Source organism: Neofelis nebulosa, chromosome 18 (genome assembly GCF_028018385.1).
Source record: "Neofelis nebulosa isolate mNeoNeb1 chromosome 18, mNeoNeb1.pri, whole genome shotgun sequence".
Lineage (NCBI taxonomy): Eukaryota > Metazoa > Chordata > Mammalia > Carnivora > Felidae > Neofelis > Neofelis nebulosa.
The window spans coordinates 8542989-8570868 of record NC_080799.1 but is presented as its reverse complement, the minus strand read 5'-3'; the positions used below and the strand labels follow the sequence as shown (position 1 = coordinate 8570868).

The following is a 27880-nucleotide window of genomic DNA, read 5'->3' as shown; positions in this document are numbered from 1 at the left end:
GGCCTCGTGCGTTCCTCCCCAGAGGAGGCTGACCCGGGCTCGTACGTGCACACTCACGCACGCACGCACGCACGCACACAGGCTATGGGCTCCCGGCACTTTGATTATGTGAACACACCTGGCCCCAGGGAAGCAGGCTGAGACCAGCCCCATATTTCAGACAAACCAAACAGCCAATAGACAGTAATGGCTTTAAGCTACTGATGGCCTGGGCCAAAAATGAAGAACCACTTAATCTTCTGAACGAAACTGTCAATGTTGGGAGGCATGCAGCCGACCTTTCCCCCTGATCTTAATCACAGCCACCTATGATAACAGAGCGGGGTTTATTTTTGTGCCTGGCTCCAGACTACAATGATCAATCCTTCAGTTGGGACTATGCCGTATCCACACCATGAACGAGGGCAAGTTAAGAGGGTACCATTTTCACGGATCCCTGCAGTCACGCACTGAATGAAATTCACCTAAGATCTAAATGAAGTGATTCCATCACAACCCTCAACACTTTATAAAGTCTCTCCAAACGAATCTACAAATTCAGTGGGATCCCAGTACAAATGCCGATGGAATTTTTAGAATGGAAGTGAATAAATGATTCTGTAAAGTCATGCAGGAGTACAATCTAGATCATTCTGAAGAGCAGTGAGGACACTGCTCTACAGGATGCCCAGCCTTAGCAATGAGACTGGGGAAAGGTGGACCCCACGGTAAATGGTTCTGGGATAAGGGGCTCTCAACGGACAGGAGCAAATCAGAGCATCACACAAACACATTAAAGGCCTAACGTTAAAAGCAACACCAAAAAACTATTGAAAGAAAACACAGGAGGGGCGCCTGGCTGGCTCGGTCAGAAGAGCATGCGACTCTTGATCTTGGGGTTGTGAGTTCAAGCCTCATGCTGGGTATAGAGATTACTTAAGTTTAAACAAAAAACAAAAAACTTAAAAAGAAAGAAAAGAAAACACAGGAGACTGTCTTTATGACATCAGCATAGGGAAGACTTCTGAAATAAGATACAGAAAGAATGTAAACTTCACATCTAAAACTGGAAAACATTCGTCTGCACTAAAATTAAAATCTTCCAGCGACAAATGACACTAGAAACATAGAGAAAAGACCGGCCACGGCCGGGGAGGAAATACCAGCAAAGCACACACAACAGAAGGTCCCGATTGAGAGTATTAAAACTGCCCACAAATCGGTGAGAAAATAGTCAAGGGCCAAGGAGATAAAATGAGCAAAGGATATGAGCAGTTAAAACACAAAAGACGACACCGTGCAGGCGAGTCATTCATTGTCCAAGAGAGTGCTCACCCACATCGGAAATGAGGAAATAACAGCCAAAATCAGTGAGGACCTGGCCGGAAGCTCGCCGGTGGGGGTAACGGCATGCGCCACTGAGAGCGACTCTGTGGCCCACGGAGCTTTTCAAGCTGCGACCAGCGGCCGCACCTCTGCATGTCCCCACCCCACAAAACTCCCCAGCACGAGCACCATGGCCAGTCAGTCCACGGCATCATAAGGAAAGAGTGTCAGCCGTGACCAGAAACCCACTTGCTGCCTCAGTGGCAACGGCTGCCATCTGCTGTGGTTCCCACACACGGCGGAACACCGTGTCACAGCTCGAGCGAATACACGAGGTGCATACAGGCAGCACACAGGACTAACTCTCTGACACGTGAAAAAGGCCAGGGGTCAAAGGACATATACGTATATAGCAAGATACGGTCTGCACAGCATGGTTTGTATGAATAGTAAAATCTGTGTACGCACACAATATCCACTGCTTACGAGGGCATAAACGTTGCCATGAATGCAAAAAGCGTACGGAAAGGAAACATCGGTTTTAGGATGGGGTTTACAGCTAACGAAGAAGGTAGGAGAAGGAACAGAGGTAGGATCTGAGCTGTGTGTTTAGGGTGTTATTCCTGTTTGAAAAAACGGGCATCAGAAGCAAATGGGCAAAATGTCAACAGGGACCCGATCTTCAGGAAGGGCAAGAAAGTGTTGTTCTCCCCACTTCTCGGGATGCTAGGAATATTTCATAGAAAAAAAATAATTAAACCCAGGTACACAGCTTGGTGTACAAAAGGACTAAGTCACTGCAGGTAATATCCTGCGTGAGGCCCGTGAGTGGGGCCTGGGGGGGGGGAGGCAGGAGGGCACAGACCTTCCGGGTCTTTCTGCCTCAGTGGCTACTCCCTCAGACGAGTTCTTAAAAGAAACACGGGACAGGGTCTGTTTGACGCAAAATGTTTTTAGGGGTGAAATGTGTCCCGTACCTTCCGAATGCAGTTCTTGTGGCACAGCGTTGCGGGTGGCGAGGAACGTGTCAGGGGCTGAGGTCGGGAAGAGCCGGACCGTGGCCGGACGTCAGGATACCTGTCCCAGAGGCTCTTAGCGGCGGCCTCCTCGAAGCACCCCAAGTGCAGACTCAGTGGATGGATGAATAAGTATGAGGTCAAATCAGGGGGACCCAGCCGGCCTTCTGAAGCTAGAATGGTGACCTTTCAAATGTGAAGGAGGGAACCCGGGGGGGGGGGGGGGGGGGGGGGGGGGAGGGAGGGGTCCCGCAGCTGGAAGCTGCAGTGATCCAGGCTCATTCACCCGCTAAGTGCACTGGGAAGCGTAGCTGCTGGGGAGACTGGGGCAGGGGAGGGAGGCTCTGCGTGCCGGGACTGTAGCCGCCAGAGCTCGTAAGTGCTCCCCAAGGACCTGCTCTGGCACAGCCCTGCGGCCAGTTGGCCTGGACTGGAAATCTCCAACCAGCTTCTCCACTTATTAGCTGTGGTCCTTCCCCCTGCCCCTCCTCCTCTCTGAGCCTCAGTTTCCCGCTCTTCGCAACGGGGATAAACGACGTACTTATTTCACCGGCATCCTGTGTTAAATGAGCCGATACATCTAAAGCGTCCAGAACACTGCTCGGCACGTGGTGAAGGGCTCAGTAAACGGCAGCTGCTGTTACTGGCTGTTACACACTGCTGTGTCCCTGCAGCGACCGGAGCCCTCAAAACAGAGCCGCCCGGGGACACCCACTGCACACCCAGTGGGATCGCCATGACTCTCAGCTGCACGCAAAATGAACTCTGAACGGAAAACCCCAAGAGGGTAAAGTAGGCGAGGCCTGCTAAGAAAGGGCCGCACCTGGGGCGCCTGGGTGGCGCAGTCGGTTAAGCGTCCGACTTCAGCCAGGTCACGATCTCGCGGTCCGTGAGTTCGAGCCCCGCGTCGGGCTCTGGGCCGATGGCTCGGAGCCTGGAGCCTGTTTCCGATTCTGTGTCTCCCTCTCTCTCTGCCCCTCCCCCGTTCATGCTCTGTCTCTCTCTGTCCCAAAAATAAATAAAAAACGTTGAAAAAAAAATTAAAAAAAAAAAAAAAAAAGAAAGGGCCGCACCTAAGTCTGGAGCCACGGGGAGGGTGTGCAGGAGCGAGCTGGGGGCGCTTCCCGGAGGCGCGGTGCTCGGCCACACAGCATCACGCCGTTGCTCCTTTCTCAGATCCAACGACAGAAGAGACCTCGCTTGCTTGGATCAGAAACGCAGGCCCTGGCGGAGCCAGAATCAGGATCCAAGTGTCCAGATTCCCGAAAAACACACTCTTTAACTCTATCGACCGTATCATAAGGTCTTCCGGAAAAAATAGCGGGCTACAGACAAAATTACCGTGCTCCGCACGGCGGGCTCGTAACGCTCCTTGTAAACTTACTGTTTTTACGCAACTCGGGTTTGCCAGTTAAAACCCAGAGCGGGCACATTACTGCATCATCAACGTTCAGGGATTAGTTGCACCCACCCCAGCCCGCAGCCCCCTGCCCCCGACCAATGAAAGAAAAACTCGAGGCAACAAATCTCAGTCGGTGGGATGGCAGGTGTCTTTCCCTGACTGATGTAATTTCAAGGCAGAAGGGGAAACTTTGCTGTGCTCTGGTTTACGATAAATCCCAGCATGCCAGCTACTGGCTCCTCCCTGGGCACACTCCCACAGAACACACACACACACGCACACGCGCTGTAGGAGGGCGTCACTTCCCAGTAATACTCAAAGTCGGTACTGTTTTCTACGGATAGAAGAGGCGCCGCTCACAGGTAAGTGGCGAAAAGTCAGCTTCTAGAAGCTAAAAGGAGGCAGAGCAGCACAGTGGTTACGGCCTCGTTCTCGGGAGCCTGCTGCCTGGTAGGCAGGTGGCTGACGCGCGCTTAAGTGGCACTGACGGCACCCGCGTCCTGGGGTGACAGCGAGGGGTCGTGAAGCTGGCACAATGCCGAGCTCTTCGGAAACAACGAAGGGCCAGTAAACGAGAGTTCGCCACAATTCCGACCAAAACACATGGCCTTCACGTTCAGCCGCCTTACAACCTGCACACAACCAGGGTGCCTATTGAGAAGACCGTCCCGAGAATGACCTCCTCCATTCAACATGCGTTTGGGCTGAGGTTACCGTTACAGACTGGAAAGACACGTTCCGCGCCACTCGGGAAGAACGGCTTCCACAGAGCAAGTCCAGGGGCAAGTACTTGCCCCACAAACAGCCAAGCCCAGCCAAAGGGAGAGAAAACGACCATCTCTATACAGAAACTGCTTTTCTTTCACTCGATCGACTCAAGTCTGCACGGGAAACTGGGTCTGTAGTTTTACAGACTGATAGGTCTACCCTGAGCTTTTAAGAGTACTTTGAAAATTTTATTGTTCATTTATAGCTTTAAAATATGCGTGTGGGGGCGCCTGGCTGGCTCAGTGGGAAGAGTGTGTGACTCTTGAGCTCAGGGATGTGAGTTCAAGCCCCAAGCTGGGTGTAGAGATTATTAAAAAAAACAAAAACAAAAACAAAAACAAACAAACTTAAAAATAAAACACATTAGTGACCACAATTTCTCCTTTCAGAAGATTAGATTTTAATAACGCACATACAACATGCCATTTATGGAGCCTCTGCTATTTGCCAAGGTTATTCTGGATTATTCTACAACATGTTGTCTGACTCATAAGAACTCCGGGAGAGTTGTCATCACTCCCCGTGTTTGGACGAGAAGACGGGGGCCCAGAGAGGTTATACAACTCAGCATGGTCCCGACTAAACTTCCATACCGCGTGAATCCAATTACAGTCTTTTCCTTTTGACACTTATTTGTCTGTTACACTTAAAATAGTCCTTTAAAGACTGCCAGACACACAAGGAGATGACACGCGGGCTCAGGAAGGAAAGGGAACGCCAGCCCCATCCACGTTTCGGGGAGTGACCCGGACAGATGGCCCCACGGGGTTCACAGCTTGAAGGAAGCGTGGCCTGGGGCGGGGCGGCGGGTGGTGCATTCTCCGACGCCACCCTGCCGCCCCTTGGTCCGGGGTCCTGGGTCACCAACACATCAAACTCACAGATTAATTCTTCACTGATTACCTAAGAAGTCACTTTTCTGGGCCAAAGGCGACTGAACAAAATAAGGTAACCCTCATACTCAGAGGTCCATTGACCGAACTTTCTAATGTCCAAAGTGAACAGCATCCTGGTCTCAGAAATTAGAGGGACCGAATCTGTGGTTGGAAAGTAAGTGAGTATCAGGAATAAACAAAGATGACCAGGCTTTGACCTAAAAGGAACTTGAGAGACCCCCCCCACCACCACCACCACTAACAACTTGCCCAAGTTCATCCTCTGTGGGGAGATACAAAGGGCCATTGTCCATCTTTGATTCAAAAAGCTGCCTGAACTCTCTGAAGAACCCTCACCCCATCCATACTCACCTGCTACCTTAGTGTCCTGTTTCAGTTCTGACCACCACCTTTAGGTACCCTGCGTGCCAGGTGCTTGCTGTGTTTACTTGGCCACTGTCTGCCTGCCCCCTAGGAGAGCTGGAACCTTCTCTCAGTGCCTGCTGTCTCCCCGAACCTCAGATTGCCCCTGGCTCCTGGCAAGGGCTCAGAACTACTTGTAGAAGGGAGCGAGGGAGAAAAGAACACAGCACAGAAATGTTTACTGAGCACCTACTATATGCTCTGTTTACCTGAATTCATTTCACCTGCCTAGTAACCGGGACCTGATTAGTTCCGTGTATATATATGGGTCCGAATCTCAGAATGCTCAGTGACCTTGGTCAAGATCACCTGACCCGAATATCTGCTCCACTCCTGGTGTGGGGCTGGACATTTACCTTCAAGGAATCTCACACACTTCTCACATGACCCCTTGAAGGATGCATGATATATTTCTGCAGAAGAAGAAGCTGAAGTTTCTGTCCCGATGCTACTGAGATCAACATGCAAATGAGCGATGGCGCTAGCTAGCACTGGATTCTCTCTCAAACGGTCTGTGCTCAAGCTAACTCCTCTGCTCCGGGCCTCCCCAGTGGCTTGGGGTCTGCTGCAGAATCTGGCAAGGACGCAGGGAGGAAATAGAGCCACCAGCCATTTACTGACTGGGGCTGAATTCGGTGCGATTGGCACCCGTTACTCCATCTAGCTCGAGGGCAGGTTTTCTCTCTGAGAGACCCCAAAGAAACGAGGAAATAACCTCTTGGGTTGATACACTGGCTTAAAGAGTTTAATTGGTAACAGTTAAAAATCTCACTTTTAATCTTTAAACTTTTCCTAGTTAAAGTCTTATGATACCTTAACGGTGGGTGATTCTAGAATGATTAAACGTCCAAGTTTATTATTTGAGCTTTATCATTTTGCCAGATACCGGAGTGGCCCTTTAGGAACCAAGTCGTTACCGCCGAAAGGAAAAATTCACCCGATACTTCTGGAGGGGGGGGGGGGGAGGGTTTCTATGGAGTATCAGAGAGAACAAATGAATGATTTCCAACCCCCACAAAGAGCGGCATTAACAAAACAAAGTTAAATTGAGAGAAAAGTCACATACCGCAAAGTTTACCCTTTTAACGTGTGCAGTTCAGTCGTGTCTGACATTGTCCCAAAGTTGTGCCACTGCTACCACTAGCCAATGCCCGAACATTTCCACCATCCCAGAAAGAAACCTTGTGTTATTAGTCACACACACACACACCCTCCCCCCCCCCCCCCCCCCCCCCACCCCGGGCCACTTCTCCACTTTCTGCCTCTTTGGCTTTGCCTCTTCTTGACATTTTATAGACACGGGATCAGGAGGCATTTCGTGTCTGGCTTCTTTTACTCTGTGTAATGTTTTCCAAGTTCATCCCTCTTGGAGCAGATGTCACTGCTTCATCCCTGTTGACAGCTGAATAACGTTCCTTTGTATGGACAGGCCACACTTTGTTTATCAACTCATCCCTCGGGGGACATTGGGGTTGCTGCTACTTTTTGGCTCTTTTGAATTATGCTGCTGTGAGCATTCGTGTGCAAGTTTTTGGGTGGACCTGTTCTCCATTCTTTTGAATATATACACACACCTAGAGGTAGAAAGGGTGGGTCGCAGGGTGACGCTATGTTTAACATTTTGAAGAACTGCCAAGGAAAGGCGTTTCTTGAATTCCTTTTTTAAAAAGTTCTATGCACAAAAAAATAATAATAAAACTGAAGCATCAAATAAAATTTTACTAGCTGCCTGTCTGAGAAATGAATCTTGCAGGGTAATTTGCATTTTTAAGAATTCTCTTTTGTAAAGGAAAGATTTCCGAAGCAAATGCTATAAATATGGTAAGGCTTTTTCGTGCTATGGTTGTCATCAAGTGCTCATTGTATCCAAAGTGCATGGCTCAAAACAAAGGCCTTGCCCATCAGAAGTGGGGCAGGGGGCGGGGCCTGGGTGGCTCAGTCAATTAAGCTTCCGACTTCGGCTCAGGTCATGATCTCATGGCTGAGGAGGTTCAAGCCCAGCGTCGGGCTCTGTGCTGACAGCTCAGAGCCTGGAGCCTGCTTCCGATTCTGTGTCTCCCTCTCTCTCTGCCCCTTCCCTGCTTGCGCTCTGTCTCCCCCTCTCTCTGCACCCCCGCCCCCCCCGCCCCGTACTCTGTCTCTGTCTCTCTCTCAAAAAAATAAATAAATAAATACTAAAAAAAAAAAAAAAAAAAAAGTGAGAGAGGGGCGCCTAGGTGGCTTAGTCAGTCAAGTGTCCAACTCTTGGTCTCAACTCAGGTCTGCAATTCACGGTCGTGAGTTCAAGCCCCACATTGGGTTCTGTGCCAGGCATGAAGCCTACTTAAGAAAAAAAAAAAAAAAAAGAAGCAGGAGAGAGTCATTCTACCAGAGCTGCTGCGGGTTCCTGGACCCCCAACATGAGAAGTGTGTCGGTGGCGGGGGTTGTCCAGCTGGTGCCCAGCCTGCCTCCCTGGCCTGCTAGGCTTGTAAGCCTCCTCCCCCATCACTGAGGGGCATGTCTGGTCCGCCCAGCTCTGTGAAAACCAATCTGTCGATCGGCACTGTGGGTCTTCAATGAACCCACCGCTCCCACGTCCGACGAGACGAGGAAACGTATGCCGGTGTTTCAGGCCTTTTGCGTGCATCGGTTGTAGATTCTTACGAGGACAGAAGCACGAAACAAAAGCTGAGTGGTCACTGAAGAGCCGCACGGCCTCCGGACTCCGTCCGTTTGTAGAAGACGAAGAGTGGAGAATTCGCTCGCTACTCAACACAAACGTTCCCAGTAGCTGCTAATAACGTCTCCGCACCGCTTTAGAGTTTAAGAGGCACAGGGGGTCACGTGTGAGCCCCCCCCACCCCCACCCCGACTCCACGATGCAGTAAGTGATGCCGGAAGCGCCCGGCACCCCTCCAGCACCACGCAGGGCACGGACGCCCCCGCTGCTCACCGAGACCCGGCCACGCGGGCTCCAGGCGGCCCGTGCAGGACGTGTCCATTTGAGCTGCAACTTTATTTTTAAGTGACTCTCTTTTTCCAGGCTGAGTCACTCCCTGCAGTGTCTATATAAAGGCTGTAGAGGCAGTGACTAAATGCATTTGGGCCTGGGCCACGACTATATATTACTCCCCCCATCCCCCGGCCTGCTGGCTCCTCCTCTCACGGGGAGCACGGAAGGACTCACAGAGTTGGCAGTGTCGTCCTCACCTCGGCAACAGGGGACTGGGTGACCTGCGTGTGAGGGACACGACGCTGGGGCACACGCTTTCTCATTTCATTCCGAGGGTGCGTCCTGATCAACAACTAGATGGCCGTGGCTTTCCTGAAGAAGGTGTCCCCTCCTGGGCCCCCTTGGGTCCCCCCTGCCGGAGGTGGGAAGGGATCCACAGCCCTAGTTACGGTTGTACGGAGGGACAGCACGAGATTCCTTTCCAGGTGGTACCCCAAGATGACTCCTGACTTTTGGTAACAGTTTCCCAAGAATGAAAAATTCAGAGCAGCGAACCAAGAAGGGGTGAACCAAGATTCTGCCACTCAGGAAATGAACGCCAGCGAGCAGGCGGTCAGGTCAGCCTTGAAGAGAATGTTCCCTGTCAGGGAGCCGGGTGTGCGGCTGGCATCGGGCCCAGGGCCACCTTCCAGCGTGGATGGCGAGTGAGGGAGGGGCGGTCAGTCCCGGTGTTGACCCCAGGCAGCTGTGCCCACGACAGTCAGGGCCGTGACAGGAGGAGACACGCCATGGCACTCGGGCAGGAGGGACACGGAAAACTACGACCCCGACAATGACCGCCATGGGCCGGGTTTCACGACGATTAACGCTCTCAAGGGCAAGACATGTCGAGGTACAAGTACGTCGGGACAAAAATGACCATCAAGAGTCCCTAAACGGCAGCCCCAGTTGACATGGCCCCCTTTACAGGAAACGTGAACCAACCTGGCCAAGTTGGGCAGACAAGTGCCTAAGACCGACTCCGGGGTAGCAGCTGGACACAGACAGGGCAGAAGTGAGTTCTGAGGGTGGTTCTGTGATGAAATTGCTGCGCCCCTGCTCCCTGCTTCCCCTCCCCGCCCCCCACGAAGGATGGTTCCTCCCTCACTGAAAAGAGCAGGAACAGAACAAAACAAAGCCCATGCTCTTTGTGGAATCGAGTCTGACACTGAGGACCTTTCTTCTGAGAGTCGAGCGTTCCATCCAAATAGCATGGCGATGAGATGGGCCTGCTGTCCCCCTGCAGGCGCCCTGGGACCTCCCTGGAAGGGCCCGCGTCTCACTCAGCCTCAGAGCCCGGCAGTCAAGAGCACGGACTCAGTGGCCACACCGCCTGGGCTCACGTCACCGCCTGGCCAAGTAGTGGAAAACTTAACTGATGGGAGAACAAGAAAAAGGAATCCCTGAGTGGAATCGTGAAACCCTAGCGCTGTCCCAGACTTTCCAGAAATGACTCTGTTTCCAGGAGTGCGGAGCGGGCCCGGCCTCCCGGGGCCAGTTGTGGGCAGTGCCCACGTGCTTCCACGTCCCTGCTGACCCAGTCCGCAGTCGGCTTCACTGACGCGAATGCCATCCGAGGCCTCAAAGGTCATCCCAGCCTGTACCTGGGATCTCCGATCAGGGCAAGAGCAAAGCAGAAGGCGAGCACTTTGTGGCATACAATCTTCGAGAAAGCCACCACCGCCCTTCCTGCACATACTGCCACCAGCCTAACCTCCCCCTTCACCACCCTCCTCCTGTCTCCCACCCCTACCCCCAGTGCCCTCCAGATGTGGCACACTGAGGCTGCAGATGTGCATCTCGGGGACTGTGTTCTAGGCCAGGGGCTTCCGGGTGAGCTCCAGCGGGTCCAGGAGAAACTATGCAAGCGCGTGCATTTCTCAGGGGAGGAAGGAGGTCCTTAACACCCACCGGCGTTTCAGAGACTGAGAACCAAGGCCCAACAGGGGCCCTGTTGACCTACAACAAGGGTTACTGAGGCACATGGGGCTGAGACCTTTACCACGGATAGAAGAGTGTTTCTGGGGGGGAAGTCTACATTCAGAAGATTCCAATTATAACATCTTAGCACTTAACATGCCAGATCAAGATGTTCAACTTGCTGGTAAGAAAGATAAGGAACTCTTTAAGAACAAGGATAGGGTTGTATCCTCAGGGCGGAACCATCTGGCACATGGAAGGTGTTCCAAAAATATTTGCAAAATGATTACCTGTCACCACAAACCAACTTCTGAAATACTACGAGCTGAAACTACCTGCATTTGTTGTGGGTTTTTTTTTTTTTAATGTTTATTTATTTATTTTGAGAGACACAGAGAAAGAGAGAGAAAATGCTCACACGAGCAGGGGAGGGGCAGAGAGAGAGGGAGAGAGCATCCCAAGCAGGCTCCATGCTGTCAGCACAGAGCCCCACTCAGGGCTCAATCCCATGAACCGTGAGATCATGACCTGGGCTGAAATCAAGAGGCGGATGCTCAACAGACTGAGCCCCCCAGGAGCCCCCTTGTTGTGTCTTTTTTTTTTTTTAAGTTCCCTGAGCTGGCTTTGAGAAGCAGATATCAACTACATCTAATGTGCTCCATACTCTATGTCCCAAGCTCATACTGGTAACAAACACGCCCTGGACTCGAGGTTCCAGGCTTGTGTGGAGCCCTCCACACGCTCACACACACACACAAATACACAACATATGCATGCATACACATACACACACACACACACACACACACACACACACACACAGCAACCCCTGTGAGCTGGGCCCTATCATCACACTTTTGACAGGTGACAACGCTGAGGCTCTGGGAGGTGAAGTAATTCACCAGTGCCACGAGGCAGTGAGCCACCGGAGGTGACACGGAAAGTGACAGAATATAGAAATATCCCCCCAGTCTTTTATGTTCACCTAATCAATTATTAATCCAATAGGGAAGGGATGTTTCATTCCAAAATTAAAATTAAAAACCATTTTTCTTTGAAAGGGGCTTTTTCTGTTTGTTTGTTTTGAATCAGAACAATGTCTACCACTTTTTTTTGGAGTAATTGCAACCATCTTCAAACTGACCACAATTTGGGGGTTAAAAAGATGTAATCGGTAATATCAACTGACCGTGAAGGGATTAATCTAATGACACAAAATGGAAACTTAAAAGAAAAAATGCACCATCCACGAAAAACCTTCAGGGCTCTGGCCACCGCGGCACCTGCCACTCTGTGCTCCCGGGGCTCATCCCGTGTGGAAGGACCTGCCCGCTGGCTCTGAGGCCTCCCGCACAGCCTCCCTTTCCCTCTGGACTTGAGCTTCCCCAGCTACCCGTGGGCAGGGCCAGGTTGGAAAACAGAAACTCCCTGTTGGGAGACCAGCACGCTCGCCTCTGACTTTTCTCTGGTGCCCTCGTCCTGCACAGTAGATTCACTAAACATTCGACGGACGCTAGGAGAGCATTATCTTCTTCCCCAGAACACAGAGGGGGGACTCCTGTGTGCTCATCAGCAATCAGCACACCAGGTGCAAACCAGTCACAGCGCTGGCCACCCGCCCTGGAACGAGGGCCTCGTCCTCACTCGGCCAACTTTCTGAGGTGTGGAGATCCTGGTCTGTGTCCCCCTAAGGAAGATGCCTCTCCGGCCAATGAGCCAATTTTTTTTTTTTTAACCCCTGAGAACAAGTTCTAAGCAACCTTCACTTTTATGTCCAATCTCTCAAAGAGTTTCCTCGACGGTAAGTGTGAATTGATTCCCTCCGTTGCTGAACGATCCGTCCAGCAGTGTAGTCACAAGAGGGGACCGATGTTGGAAAACCGTGGGGGGCCCCTCTGCACTGTGACCCCAAACAGACAATCCAATATCCCCTGTGGACCCCAGGCCCCGCACTCACTAGAGTCCTGACACGTGCCACCAGACCCCCACACGCGTGTACCCTCCCCCTCCACAAACCCCGGAAGACTTGGCTATAGCTACACCCCCACCCCCGTGCTGGCCTCACGTGGCTTCACTATTTACACGGGATTCTGGCCGGCTGGTGGCATCAGTGAACCTATCTCCCCTATCAGTTCTCGCCTCAGGGTTCCCACAGGGACCCCACACAGATGTCGTGGACGGTCCTGGGATAGAAAGAGCCGAGGGAAGGGGCGGGAGCCGCAGGGGGCGTCACCCTTCCCGGCTTCCTGGAAATTCCTGTTGCAGCGAGACTCTCCTCATTGCAGCAAGAGTAGCCTGAGTGAGCACTAGCCTGGACCAGCTGGCAGAGGCCAGGAGCGAGCAGCACAGAAACCTGCTGTCCCCTTCCAGGTGTTTCTGGGCCCCTCTTCTCCACGGAAGACAGGGTCTAAAACTGTGCTCTGGAAAGAAATGCTCCAAATGGCATTTATTTATTTATTTATTTATTTTTCAACGTTTTTTATTTATTTTTGGGACCGAGAGAGACAGAGCACGAACGGGGGAGGGGCAGAGAGAGAGGGAGACACAGAATCGGAAACAGGCTCCAGGCTCCGAGCCATCAGCCCAGAGCCTGAGCCTGACGCGGGGCTCGAACTCGTGGACCGCGAGATCGTGACCTGGCTGAAGTCGGACGCTTAACCGACTGCGCCACCCAGGCGCCCCACTCCAAATGGCATTTATGAACCACGCTGCTTCTCCCCCAAGCCTCTTCCAGTGACTGAGATTAGGAGATAAAATGCTACGTGTTTCGGAGGGGGAGGGCTCTTCAAGCTGTGTGAGCTGGTCTCCCATTTCCATGTCAGGGGAGGGGCCGTACCCTCAGTGGCCGGAGGGGAACGCACCCACTCGGCGGGCCCCCGCCCCCACAGCTGACGGGAGCCTGGGACTCGGAACATCCAGGAATCCGGGTCTCTGCTGCTCTTCATAGTACCGACCATGGGACAGATTATGTTTACTGAATTGTCTGCTGCCTCGGAAGGATGACCTTGACCTTCTGTTTTAGATTTTCCAAGGAAAATGGTCACCAAGGGAAGGGCAGTAAGAACACAGGGCAGAGGATGACAGCTCACTACGGGAACGGCACGAAGGGTGGCTCGAGGGACAGATGTGAAGGGCGCCGGCCAGGGGAAAACAGGAGTCAAGGACAAGGATGAGAGCTCGGGAAACCCCACAGTGAGACCCTCCAGGAAGGCCTGCTCTGAAGTGGCCTTAGAGAAGGAAAGTAATTAGAGGAAGGCAGTCCTGGATCCTGTCTTTACTCAACACAGAGCAGAGCAGATCCCCGATACCACATGGAAGGCGGTAACCAGGCCCGAATCTCTACAATGTGCACCTGTGCTTGGATAGGACGGGAAGATCCACGTTTAAGGGAGGGGGTGAGGGCAAGCAGTGCATCTAAAACTTAAAGCCCTTAGGTGGGTCTGCCCCTAAAGCCCCCTTTCTTCCCGCTGGGCTATCGTGTTTTCTCCCCAAATATTTATTCTGAAAACAGACGGTTAATGATTTGTTTCCCAAAATGACTCACAATAGCACACCCCCTCAAGCAGCAAGCTAGACGGTACACTTGACACGGGTCTGCCCTTGAAAGTTCCAATCACGCATCATTTTTCAGGAATATTATCAAAGTCTGGGGCATGCCTCCCAGAAAGCAGCTTTCCTTCTAGACCTGATCCTTTGTCCTGCACGGAAGAACGTGGGCAGTCCGCTCTCGCCTGACGGGAGGGTGCAGGAGGCTGGGGCGAGAGCCCGGGGCCCGAGAACCATCGTGGGCCAGCCTGGCAGAAGCTCCCGGAAAGCAATTCCCACGTCTGTCCAATGGTCTCTAAAACCCTCCTTGCTTTTCGTTTCTTACAAACCCTTGGACAGGGACCGGGGAAACCAGGGGCCTCGAAAACAGACTGGGAAAATGCCGCCTGAGGCCCTCTGAACACGGCCTTTCAAACGTGTACTTACAAGAAAAAAAGAGGAGCCCACGAGGAGCACATTTCCAGTGCCCTTTAAAGCGTATTTCAGGAAACAGAGGCGTTTAACAGGCCCTACCGGACTAAATGTCTGTTCGACAAGAAGGATCGGCACATCGCGTCCTCAGAAGTGTGCAGCCTCAGACAGGGAATCAGGGAAGGGGCCCTCTGAGGACCCCCTGCACCCCCTCCCGCTACGCCCTCGTGCTCGGGGCTCCTGCAAGGACTCGGGGTCACGTGCTAACAGGCGTGGGCACGGAGCGTGGGAGCCGGAGCCCCGAATGGGCCACGCAGCCGGCCACGTGCTCTCGCACACCCCAAGTGGGTCAGCAGGCGCATCTGGAATGAGCTCGCGCTCTCCTGCGTTCCGACAACCGACCGACGCCCGAGGGCCCCCAGCCCGCTGCGAGGCACGCAGTCTGCTGGGGGCGAAATGCTTACAAACACAGCTTCTGAATATGTCCGAGGGCAGGGAGACCCCTCTCAAAGACACCTGGACGGTCCTGCGGCCTCACCTCTGGAGTGTTCTTCTTGAACTCTCGGCTCTGCTCGATAAGCCGCTTTCTGGACTGCTCGCTTTCATCTTGCCGGTTCGCCAGTACTGTTGCGGTGGCATCGAGTTCCCTCTGTCGAGAGAGACACAAAGGAAGACAAGGTTGTCACTGCTGCTTCGTACCAGAGGGGATCGTATCTGCATTTGACCAGAACCCGGGAGAGGCCCCCGTGGCTCTGGGGGTTACCACCTCCCGGGCAGAGGAGGGGCTGGGGCCGCAGAGGGAGTGGACCCACTCGGGCAGTTGCCATCGCCCCGTGCGCACGTCCCGGAACACCACGCTCCCCCGGCTCGATGCGCCGTGGGTCCACACGCACCTCACAAATGACTGCTTCGGGGACAGAACACGCAGACACGTTTTTCTTTGCTAAAGCCAGCGTCAGCCCAATGCCCTGATGCCGTCTAACATACTTATTTTTATTTGCAGAGAGAGAAAGAGAGCGTGAGCTGGGGAGGGGCTAGGAGTGCGAATCCCAAGCAAGTTCCACGCTGTCAGCACAGGGCCAGACGCGGGACTCGCACCCGTGAACTGCGAGATCACAACCTGAGCCGAAATCGAGAGATGGAGGCGGAACCCACTGAGCCACCCAGGCGCTCCTGGTTTCTGTTTTCGGCAAGCTTTCCCTCTTGCCGAGTCTCTGTGCCCTGATGACTCTGCTTTACTCTGGGCTTCTCGCTGGGGCGTGCTATTCGTCTGTCTTCAACAGTGTGGGCCTGGGGGCTTGTGTGCTGATAACTGGGTCTGCTTTCATTTAACAGTACCTATTGTGGGTTTCAGAGAGGTGAGGTATCATGCCCATAACCTGTGACTAGTTTTCAGGAGGGACCTTTACGGGGCAAATTCCAAGAATAATGATTTGCAGGATGCAGTCAACTTTGGGAATGGGGCACCTGGTAACAACAGCTATTCTCAAGCTACCGTCCTTGCATTGAAACTCTGAGAGCCACCAGGGCCGGCCGGGTACCCTGTAAGAGGACCTGGGCTCACACGACAAAATAACGCTCAGAGCATCAGAGAACCTGTGCCCTGGCCTCGGAAATTCTGGGAGGAGCTGCCAACGGGATCCGTTTCAAACAAGCCTGCAGCAGATGGGCCCAGGGTGGTGTCCCGAGCCGACAGCAGGGGCACAAGGACACGCTGCCGTAGCCACCAAGAGGCCCATTTTCTTGCCCAGCGGCCTCAGTTACTAAAGACACACACTGGCGTCTTCTGCTTAGGATCCGATGTGGCTGTTGCGCATGGCTTCTCCGTGGTATGCCCCATCCCCTGGGGCCCAGCAGGGCAAGGACCCAATGGAGGACTGAAAAGCGAGGCAAATCAGACACAGAGATCCTTCCACAGACATCCGGGAAGCACGTGAGTCTCCCCCTCCCCCACCCCCGCCCCTATGAGGTTTCACCTGCTTCCCTTTGTGGCGGAAGTAACCGGAGGAGTTTGGTGGGGCCTCCTGAGGGGCACTTCACTTGTACAGTATGGGGCGGGCCACTGCCAGAGAGGACGACAGGGCGCTGGAGCCACATCCAGCGTGGTGTCGACTTGGAAACCATAAGACGGTTTTTACCGGGGGGGGGGGGGGGGGGGGGGGAGACACTCCCCACTGCACTCTCTCTCCCCTGTCGCGTTTCTGGCATTACAGCAAATCTTGAGCAAACAAGTCCAAAAGAATAACATGGGCTAGAATTCAAGAACAGATGTCAAAGCTACTGCAGAAAAGAGGGAAACACTGCACAGTTTGATAGACCACATTTGAAACACATCCCAGTCGAGTGAAGGCAGGGAAAAAAGAGCAACCGAAACGAATGTGGTGATGCGGGGATGGAGACGGAGAAGAGAGAGCAATCGCAGATAAGCAGAAGGCTTTTCAAAAATATAAACAATCTGGTAAGGAGGAGGACTTAGACGGCTATATTTAAGCAGCAGGAGCAGAAGTTATAAAAGGAGGCTTCAAGAAGTGGGGAGAAACGCCAATATTGAAACATGACAGAAAAAGTAGAGTTGATGTTTTGTTCTAATCGCCCGCAGATGCAGAAAACTTGGGCACTGACTGCTTCCAACGAGGACCTAAATTCCAGGGCGGGGGGGCTGTCACCCAATCGGCCATAACGGCTGGACGGTGGGGGGCACAGAGGGGACTGCGGTCCCAGCCCTGACCCCCACTTTCCCACCTAGAGGGACGAGCGTGGGGACAGTGGGGCAATGCTGCGGAAGACGTGACAGAGCGCACGGTCCCCTCGGGTCCCCGCACGCCCCACACGCTGAAGTCCGACCCAGCCCACAAGATCCATGGGCACATCCATCAGAAAACCCCACCAAGGAGGGCTGAGTCTGAGACAGGACCCTTGATACAAGGCAGCGAACCCACCTTTGTCACGGGGCCATAGGGCCAGTGAGCCTGGGGTGACGTACTGCTGGCAGTCGGGGACCCCCCTGGGGGCCGCCACACTCCCTTCCCCACGCGTGCAGACATACGCAGGTCCACATGAGTAACGAACGCGGGTCTCCAGATTTAATACCGCGCCTCGGCCCGCCAGCACAGAAACCGACCAGCACCGCCAAGGAGGACAGGCTGGGCTTGCCTGGCCCCGGGGTTTGGCTGGTCAGACTTAGGGCTCGCGATCTTTGACCAGGCCCCTTACAAAACCACCACGAGGCCTTCTGAAGGACACGGAGGCTTTGTACGGTTGTTGGGACGACGCAGAGAAGAGACGGCTATTAAACATAAGCCAAATACTGTTTTATTATCTACCCGGCCCGCCTATGCTCAAAGTGTCAAATACAATGACACATTAACAAGGGAATTTAATGTGTTGACGGGAGGTGGCGGTGGGGGCCTAAAAGACAGAACCCTCAGTCCCGGAGTCACTGGTCACGTGTAAAAAAGAGCATGGAGGGTCCCCACACCTGAAAGGCACTCAAAACTCGCCAAGAGAAAACAAAAACCAAAAACCCACACCTGGGAATCAACCAGTGTCCAACGAGAGCGTGTTGGCATATCCCTCAAGGATCATTCTGCAATGGTAAGAAAAAGTCCTACATGTGCTAGGAGACGGGCTGATCTTCGAGATATATTTAAGCAAAAAGAGCAAAGTGCAAGAACAATGCCAGGATTGTTTAAAAGAGTATCTATACATATGCTTGCATAAGCTTTGATTGTCTCCAGAATGATACAAAAGACACTTGTAACTGCTTGGCTCTGAGAAGGCGCTGGGGGGGGGGGGGGGGGAGGCGGAACCTTCCCTTCAGTGTCCAGCCGACCCTCGAAGAACATGGGTTTGAACTGCATGGACTGCTTAGACGCGGGGGTTTTTTATAGCACAATACCGTAAATGTATTTTCTCTTCCTTATGATTTTCTTCGGAACGTTTTCTTTTCCCTTTATTGTAGGAAGATGGTATATGATACGTAGGGCATACAAAGTACGAGTTAATCGACTATTTATGTTATAGGCCAGAATTCCAGTCAACAGTAGGCTCTGAGTAGTTAAGGTTCAGGGGGAGTCAAACGTTGAATGTGGATTTTTGACCAGCCGGGGGTCAGCACCCCTAATCCCCCCATTGTTCAAGGGTCAATTGTACCTCTGACTATTCTAGCCATGTGCATGCATTATTACCCAATTCGAAACACTGTATTGTTAACTTTTTAAATCCTGCTAATGTGAAAAATACACACATATATTGTTCTAGAAACATATTTTACATCGTGCGGCCCACAATACGCATGTTCATGGCCCGCGTGTCCCCCTGCCCAGCAGCAGAGGCCTGGAATAGATGAGCTCTTGACTCACTCTGGTAACTCAAAAACTGAGGCAAGCACGTCCTTTGTCAAAACAACAGCTGTTTCTTGCACAACGCGTCGCACGCTGGCCAGTCTCCGGGCTTACGAACGAGGAGGAGGTGGCCAGTTACAGAAAACGCCGCTCACCCAGGCCAGAGCTTTCCCAGGGAATGGCAGAGGAGGGCGTCCCCTCAAAATGATTTAAAAATATTCTCCCGCTGGAAACAGCCGACAGCCCCAAGTCCAAAGTCATGGGAAGTTGGCAGGGCTGGTGGCAAACCGGCGGGCTCTGAACACCCGGGCACTTTCAACTAGGCTGGAAGTGGTGGAAATTGTCCCGGGTGAGTGTCTCACAAGGACAGGCACCTGGAGCAGAAACTGCGGTTTTCTTTCAAAGTCATTGTGTGGCAGCCGATGCCAGGAGGTGACGAGGCCCAGTGTCTGAACCTGAGGCCCCGTGTGCACGGGCACACCCCCTGCTATAAGGCGGGTAGGCTCCCGCAGAGCCGTGGACGCCTGTAGTCCTGCCTTCCTTTCTGGCGAGAACTTCTGGCAGGCTTTCCCTCCCATTTCTGACAGATCCTCAAAGGGCAAAGTGCCTAACTTTTTAACTTTCTCTCTGCCTGAACTCCAGCCTCTCAACCGAGTATTAAAGATTTATCAAACACAAGAAACAGGGGCGCCTGGGTGGCTCGGTCGGTTGAGCGCCCGACTTCGGCTCAGGACACGATCTAAAGGCTTGTGAGTTCGAGCCCCACGTTGGGCTCTGTGCCAACAGTGCGAAGCCTGATTGGGATTCTCTCTCTCTCCCTCCGCTCTCTCTCTCTCTCTCAAAATAAATAAATAAGCTTAAAACACACACACACACACACACACACACACACACAGGAAATAAAATGTGACCACAAGCCTATTTAAAAGAAAATTTTCCCAAATAAAACAGGTCTTAATAACCTCAGTGATCAATTTGAAATCAATTTAAAGTAGGTATGCCTGCCGTTTGTCTGTATTGAACTGGGGGGTGGGGTACCTGCAGTGCTTTTGGGAGACTCCTCTCATAAAGTCTCATTGCCAGGCCCTCTTGGGCTCCCTGTTCCTCCTGGGCCCAGGGAGGTGAGCCCTCTCCCCCAGCACCTTGGGGTGGCCGGAAAACATACCTGGCCAACTGCCTCCACAAGGCAAATAAGTATTCTCTGCTTACTGTCTGTAACTTTAAGTGAAAGTTCCTTCATCTGGTATTTCCTTTGGGTTTACCTGTCAAGCTAATCAAACAGCAGATCACGTATACGAATCCAAAATGGCTTTATCGGTGAAACCAAGAGGACCCGTACAAAAAGGGAAAGGCAACCCCGGTCTCTGCATGGAGTGGTCCCGGGGCTTTTTCTGCTTCATTTCCAGCAACAGGGTCATTTGAACAACTGCAGGAAGTGGGTAAGGGCTCCAGCCCACCAACAGCCGCCCCCGCCCAGCCCCCTACACGGAACAGCTTTAGACTCCTCGGACAGTGGCCTCAGAGCAACCCGGCTGGGAATCCAGGCTCCATCCCAGCTGTAACCTGTGTGGTTTTGGTCCAATGAGATTCCCTCCCTGGAGGGAATTAAGATAAAGCATGTTCAATTCGGGGCACGGGACGTGCTCCATCAAGGGGAGTTTTTCTGTACTATAAGAGCCACGCACTTGACCTCAGGCCTGAACTCAGTCTGCCACCAGTGTCTTCAACCAGGTCGGGAGCTCCAGAGAATGCACGGATGAGTCAGAAGCCGACCCTGACCTCCAGGTGCCCACCGTCCAGCGGAGGAAACCAGGCAGGCACGGAAAAGCAACAGGACAGAAGGGCCTGGGCCAGTGGAACCAAAAGAGAGCAGGGGTTAGAAAAGGGAGAATATAAGTTCCAGAAAGAAAGACCTATGAGCTTTCACAGAAGATGCCCATCTTGGCTGGGGCCTGTGCGGGGGATGGGCTCAATCCCCATTACCCTCCCCCTCCTCCTCTTCCCCTCACTGAGTCCCTGGCACAACCTGGGTGGGGGGGCGGTTGCTGTCAGAGACCAAGAATAGGGGCTCAGAGGAACCAGGAGCCTGGTCAGGCCCTCCCAGGGTAGGGGTGGCAGGGACACAAGAGGAACACGCCAATATGGAAATAACTGGGTTCAAATAGAAACATGGAGGCTGCTTCCCCAGACACGTCCACCAACAGCAACCAAGACACCCACCGTAAGTGGACAGGTACGTGTGCACACATTTCATTTGCTCATACGTACACAAGACGCCTCTGGAAGAGATATGGGTACCACCCCGTATCCTGGGGAGGAGAACGAGGAGGGGGGCCTTTTACTTTCTCCCCTTTATACCTTTTGAATTTGAGCACCTAACTGTAATGTCTTCTGCTAAAAAGTATGCATTTATCTCTCCAAATGTCAGTTTTTCCCTACAATGAGACGCAGGCTCTGGTGGACGGATAGGCCGGCTGACTGCCCCCCCCACCCCCGTTTCCCAGAGTGGTGCTCCCCGCGGAGCTGCGGGAAGTGCATTTTGTTCCGTCCGTGGGTGTGTGCACCGACAATGCACGGTATTTAAAGGAGAACCTTGCAGAAGTCCTGAAGCAAACGCCCCTGCTTTCACTTACTTTGTAAGTTTTGGCAGAGGACCGAGTCTGAGGCTGTGTTTCTCGGGTGCCCTTTTCAGACCCTTGGTTCTCACCCATCGCTTTCCCCGTGCACGATCCCCAATTCACTGAGAGTCCCACCAAAGTCTGAATCGCGGCTACGGGGCTGTCAGGCGGTGGCAGGCAGGGGCCGGGGGTGAGCACTCCCGCTCGGGAAGCCCTGCTCGGGAAGCCCTACGTGCCGCCGGTTAGACAGACCTCCGGCGGGGACCCTGGGGGGCACTGAACGGTGGAAAACAGCACACCTAAAGGCAGGAAGGCAGGGATCCTGGAGTCCTACAGGAGCTGCGAGAGTGCACCCGGACACAAGACTCAGGCACCCTTTATCCCCTGGGAGCACCAATGACCTCTCTGAGCTGGGGGGAGCTGTAAAGGTGGCCAGGACAAGCACACACCCTCCCGGGATGAGGATCTGAGCGTGTCAGTCCTAGGGGGCCTCGGATAAGGCCATGGCACACTGGCTTTCCTCTACTGTCCCCAGAGGGCTGGGTCCCCTCCCTCCCTCAGACCCTCAGCGTCAGCTGTTCCCTCCACTTGGGAGACCTATCCCTGCTCCCCTCCATCAAACTGTCAGAGGAGCTCCGATTGAACACCATTTCCCCAGCCCCCAGCCCCTCCCACCCCCCTCCGGAAGAGACTATAAGGTACGAGCCCAGCTCCCTGAACTGTGCCTCGTGGCAGTGACCCTGGTTTGCAAAAGGGTCTGCAATGCTGCATTTGCGTGCAAGTGTGTGAGATCAGCACGTCTCCTGATGGGCTGTAAGCTCCAGTAGGGCTCGCCTTCTGCTCACTGGAGAGTTCCCAGCACTTCACATGGCAGTGGGGCACATCACAGGTAGGCAGTCAATATTTGCTAAGTGGAAGGGTAAGCTTAAGAAAGAAGGAAAGGAAAAATAAAAAGCAAAATATACAGGAAGGGGGCAGAAATTTAACAACTCTGCAAGGCTTCCTTCCAGTCGGAAAGAGAGGCTGCAAGCAAAAGGCTGGCCCGAGCACTGAGGCCTTGAATGGTAGAGAATGTTTGAGAACAGTTCAGGAGACTGTGGGGGCTGAGGAGGAGGAGGAGGGGGTCAGCTGACAGAGCCAGCTTCTTAAAGGCAAGATGGATGGGAAAGGAGGCGTGGGGGGCCTGGAGGAGACCCACACTCCCCTCTTGCTCAGCCTCAAAGGATCCTGGGTCGAGCCCTAAAATGGCACCATTTTACGAGAATTAGGATCATTTGCCCACAAGGGACTCCTCCCTGCTGGAGCCGGAGCCGCCCTAGCAAGCTCTCCTAGCAGCCTAGGAAACAACTTTCATTGAGTCCCCTCCTAAGAATGCGGAACGGGAAAACAGTGGTGGGAAAGTCCATCCTGACAGTGCTTTGGGGAAATCAGGCAGCAGCAAAGCAGATATGGGGTTCGCTGCTGGGGCTCTTCCCCTGCCTATGAGAAGGGCCCGCATGTGCCCCCTTCTCTGTGTCCACGTGCCCCCAAGAAGGAGATCCCAGGAGGGGTCCGGGGGAGGGAATGCTCCTCCCAGGGCACCCAGTACAGAGCCCAGCTCCAAGCAGGGACTCAGTAAACGCTGGCCACAGAGAAGTGAGCTCTCTGCGTTAATCACACCCCGTGGCTCTTCAACTCAGGGAACAGAGAAGCGGGCAGGTGAACAGGCAAGGGACTGCCTACAGTTCAGGTTTCTAGCTCGCTGGGGGCTGAATCCAAAACACTGCGCATTCCAGCCAGCCGTCTTCTCCCACCTTGGAGGGGGACGCAGCCTCCTGGCCGGGTCCCCAGGGCACAGGTGATGTACTCACAGCACGGGTTTCCCACCATGAGAGTGGGTCCTGCTCCCCCGCACCCCGGACAGAGACAGGGACAGGGGCAGAGAGGAGGTGCCTATGGGGCGGTGTATTGGGGGACCGGTGTGCCTATGGACCTGTTAGCTCTGCGACCAGCCGGGCTCTCTAACCTAAACCGGGAACACGAATACACATCTCGCAGGGCTGTCGTGAGGATTAAATAAGATAAAATGCCCGGGACAATGACAATGGTAGTTCCTCTTCTCTCCCTATTCAAGCTGACCCCACCTCTACGAAGATTATTTCCTCGTGCTGCTCTCGCTCTAAAGATGCTATTGTTCATCTAATACGTACTCCACAGTTCTCAATTCTGGGACACAACTTGGTATTCATTCCCGATCTAGGAAATTCAAGTAAAAAGATTTACTCCAACACAGACCTCCTCCCTGTCACGGTTCCATCTAATGACTCCACCACTGCGGATGGCAGGGGCAAGCTTTCTCGGTGTATGCTTTTCATTTTTACTGTTAAAGCAGGCTCCGTGCCCACTGTGGAGCCCCACACGGGGCTTAAACTCACAACCCTGACATCAAGACCTGAGCTGAGATCAAGAGTCGGACGCTTAGGGGACTGAGCCACCCAGGCACCCCCTCGGTATCTACCTTCAAATGGAAATGCGATTTTGAACCAAGTGAATGCGTTACCGACTCAGAAAATCAAAATAAATAAAGGGGCCTAACAAAGGCTACGAGCACAGAGTTTTTATACAAGCCCTTTTGTGAATTCCTCGGGATTGAGAAATTTCAATAGAGCACCGAGATCTTGTTTTTTGTTGTTCCTCACCCTGCTGAAAACCCACTATGCAAAGACAAAAATGCCAGATGTATCCCACAAGCATTGCACTACATATAATACTTGCCAGACTCTCATTTAAACAGTGAGACGTGAGAGACGGCGTCTCAGTGATGCATAATGAAATACAGACGGATCGGAGCACCGGTGTGGCAAAGAGTAGGTCTGCGTGGCCCGGGGCCGGTGCAGGGAGAGGGCAGGACGCGTTTAACCGGGACGAGAAGGCTCCTGCTTTACATATTGACCAAACCATAGGAAACTGCTGACACTTGCCCAGTTTTGAGCTACAAAAATAAATGTCTGTTTCGTAAGGAGCCTTCTTTACCATTCTCTTTGGCTAGATCACAAAACAAAACTAAACTCTGCCCAGCAGCCTCCACTGAACAGCAGAGTGCTGACCCCCTCCCACCTTGGACTTCTCCAGGGCGCCCAGAGAACCCTTCCTCCGCTCGTAGCCCCTCCACCTTGTCCTTGCTAATTATCTCATTTGCTTTCTCTCCCGGGGAGAAGCGAGAGCCTCCTTGTCTGAATACCTGGTCTTCTGCCTCCTCTGTGTTCCCCTGCAGGACCCACACTGGGGGCCAGGGAGGGCCAATGAAGTCTGACCTATCGGCACCCCCCGGCCACACACACACACACACACACACACACACACACACACACACCTGTGGGCCTCGGGATGAACTTGAAAGAGAAGCAGTCACAGGAGCTTTGCTACTCCCATGTCACAGATGAGGAGACCGAGGCAGGGCACGTCTGTGACTCCCCCTTGCTAACAAATGCCCAGGGAATAGCTCCCTCCACTCCGTGCCTCCCGTTCCCCTTACACTTAGTGCACATTAGGAGACGTATTCTAAAACCAAATGAGAGGGGCGCCTGGGTGGCTCAGTCGGTTAAGCATCCGACTTTGGCTCAGGTCATGATCTCCCGGTCCGTGAGTTCAAGCCCCGCGTCGGGCTCTGTGCGGACAGCTCAGAGCCTGGAGCCTGTTTCAAATTCTGTGTCTCCCTCTCTCTCTGACCCTCCCCCATTCATGCTGTCTCTCCCTGTCTCAAATATAAATAAACGTTAAAAAAAAAAAAAATTTAAAACCAAATGAGAACTTGTTACAATTTTAAAACGTCCACGTCCACGAAGGTTGATCCCGGAGGGGCTGTGGTCTAGTTCAAGGGAACTGCCCCGCTGCTCTCTGGCTGCAGGACAGGAGACGAGTGTCAGAGAGAACAGAAGCCCCGAAACCCCCACAGCTGCATTCAGGATGCCGGCAGATCTGTAGCAGGCTGGCCCGTCGACCAAGTAATTGGACCCAGGGACCAATTAATTGAGGAGAATGAATGAGACTGCACTATCCCAATGACAGCCACTAGCCACATGTGGCTATGTCCACTTAAGATAAATTTGAAATTCAGTTTCTGTTACAGTAGCCACACTCCAAGGGCCAGTGGCCAACTATATTTGATGACACAGATAAAGACCATTCCATCAATGCAGGAAGTTCTACCACACACTGCTGGTCTAGAATGACTCTCCAGGGTCCGAGGGTGATGCTGTTAACTGTTATAAGACTGATACTTGGGGCGCCTGGGTGGCGCAGTCGGTTAAGCGTCCGACTTCAGCCAGGTCACGATCTCGCGGTCCGTGAGTTCGAGCCCCGCGTCAGGCTCTGGGCTGATGGCTCGGAGCCTGGAGCCTGGAGCCTGTTTCCGATTCTGTGTCTCCCTCTGTCTCTGCCCCTCCCCCGTTCATGCTCTGTCTCTCTCTGTCCCAAAAATAAATAAAAAACGTCGGGAAAAAAAAATTAAAAAAAAAAAAAAAAGACTGATACTTAACACACTGATGAAACTGACGATAAGCTGTTCGGGGGGGATCGGCCCAAAGCACCCCACCAAGGGATCAGGGGCCAAGCCAAGTTCTGAACCCAGACCTGGGAGACCATCTCCATGGAAGCTGAGGCTCTCAGCAGTAAACCATGCAGACACCCCTTCCCCGTGTCCCAGCTTAACGCACTTGACATTCTCCAGCAAATAGGGGGTAAGGTCACGGGCTCAAAATTAGGCAGGGACACGAACAGCATGTTTTAATCGCAAAAAATAATGATGCCACTGCCAGAAGGAATAGCTCCGATCTCATCTATGCTGGTAAACGCTTTTCTCCTAAAGTATTTGTTTCAGAAATAAAGCCCTTAATTTGAATGCTTTAGGAGCCAAAATTTCTGTCTGTTGAAAATATTTGTTTCTATTGTTTGGCAGGAATCAATTTGTTAGGGCACCAGCCACCCTGGCAACGGCTCCCTTCCCCTTCCCTGGGAAAGAGCTTGGCGGCAAAGCCATCCGCCGCCCTGCAGCTCTCGCTCGCTCTCCCTGTTTGGGCTATCCCGGCCACAAACATCTGCCGGCACAGACACAGGCTGTGAATGGAGCCAACCAGCCAGTGCTTGCTGGGGCTGAGCCGCTTTGGGGGTTATTAGGAATGTATGACTGGGCTTGGCGGGCAATCAGCTGAATTTGATTTGCAGAATGAGAGTCCATTTCGCTTAATTATTTTGCAAGCGGTCCAAGACGGGTCACCCAAACGGTGGGCGATTGGCCCACATAGCCCCATCTCTTGGGGCATCCATGAGGTCTAGGGAGCGAGCAGCTGGAAAATTTCTGGTGACCAGGCTCCATCCTGGCTACCAGAATTAGGTCACCAAGACACCCTGAGCCTTGGTTTTCTCATCTGTAAAAGATCCCACCTACCCTGGCTCACGGGGGTTGTCGGAAGACATCATGGCATGAAGGAGGAGAAAAACTCCTGTAAGTTAAAAAGGTTCCGCAAAAATGGGAGCTCTTTTTCTCCTCTGCAAGGGTAAAGTATCCTCCAACTTCCTCACTTAGCTCCCTTTTTTGAATGCTACGGGGGCGGGGGGGGGGGGGTTGCGCTTAAGAGACAGATCATGAAAGTTAAAAGCTATCACAGTTATAGGTGAAGTGCTAATAACTTCATTTTGAAAGTGTCAGGTTGGGTTGTTTTTTTTTTTTTGCCAAATCACAGCTGTGGCTTGCACGAGAACTCCACCTGTAGCTGTGTTCCCTTCTCACGTTTTAATTAGCAAATAAAACCCCGAAAAGCTCTCCAAATGTTTTTCGCCTGGAATTTATCAGCAAAAGTTGAAAGAATGCCGAAGTGGCTCCTGGGGGAAACCGAACGTGTAACAGGCATCTATCAACGACTCAGACCAGCTTCCCTTGGAACGGCCTGTGTCGGGCCCAGGGATGTCACCTCGGAGCCAGCTTTGATTTTATCTCTGCAGTTAATTTTCGAGGCTTTCGGTGCCACGTTCAGCGAGCAAGGTTTACAACATCCTGCCACTGGCGGAGACCTGCTGCCAGCCAGATGGCCCCGCAGAACGACACTCGCATGGCAGAGAAGGTGAATGTCGTGATTCCTCCGCTCTCCCCTGGCACCGGTGCTGCTGGCCGCAGTCAGGAAACCTGGGTGCTGGGCACCGACGGGTGACGCTGCAGGCGGGCTCCCCGTGCCCACAGCGGAAGTGTGACGTTAGGGGGGCCATTCGAATCCTCCGAGAGTTTCACCTCTAGCTGTGCCAGATGC

The 27880-nt window shown here is 52.9% G+C and overlaps 1 protein-coding gene across 13 annotated transcripts in view; it reads right to left on the bottom strand.

Annotated features, from left to right (window-relative positions):
• CUX1 (cut like homeobox 1) overlaps window positions 1-27880 on the bottom strand; it is a 377843-nt gene that overhangs the window by 272933 nt on the left and 77030 nt on the right. For 12 of the 13 annotated variants that reach the window (XM_058711654.1, XM_058711653.1, XM_058711661.1 and 9 more), the window contains one exon: window positions 15177-15287. In XM_058711654.1, the coding sequence (XP_058567637.1) occupies window positions 15177-15287 (111 nt within the window). Of the gene's footprint in view, window positions 1-15176; window positions 15288-17577; window positions 17792-27880 lie in introns of those variants that run through there. The other variant, XM_058711660.1, reaches the window with a different exon arrangement.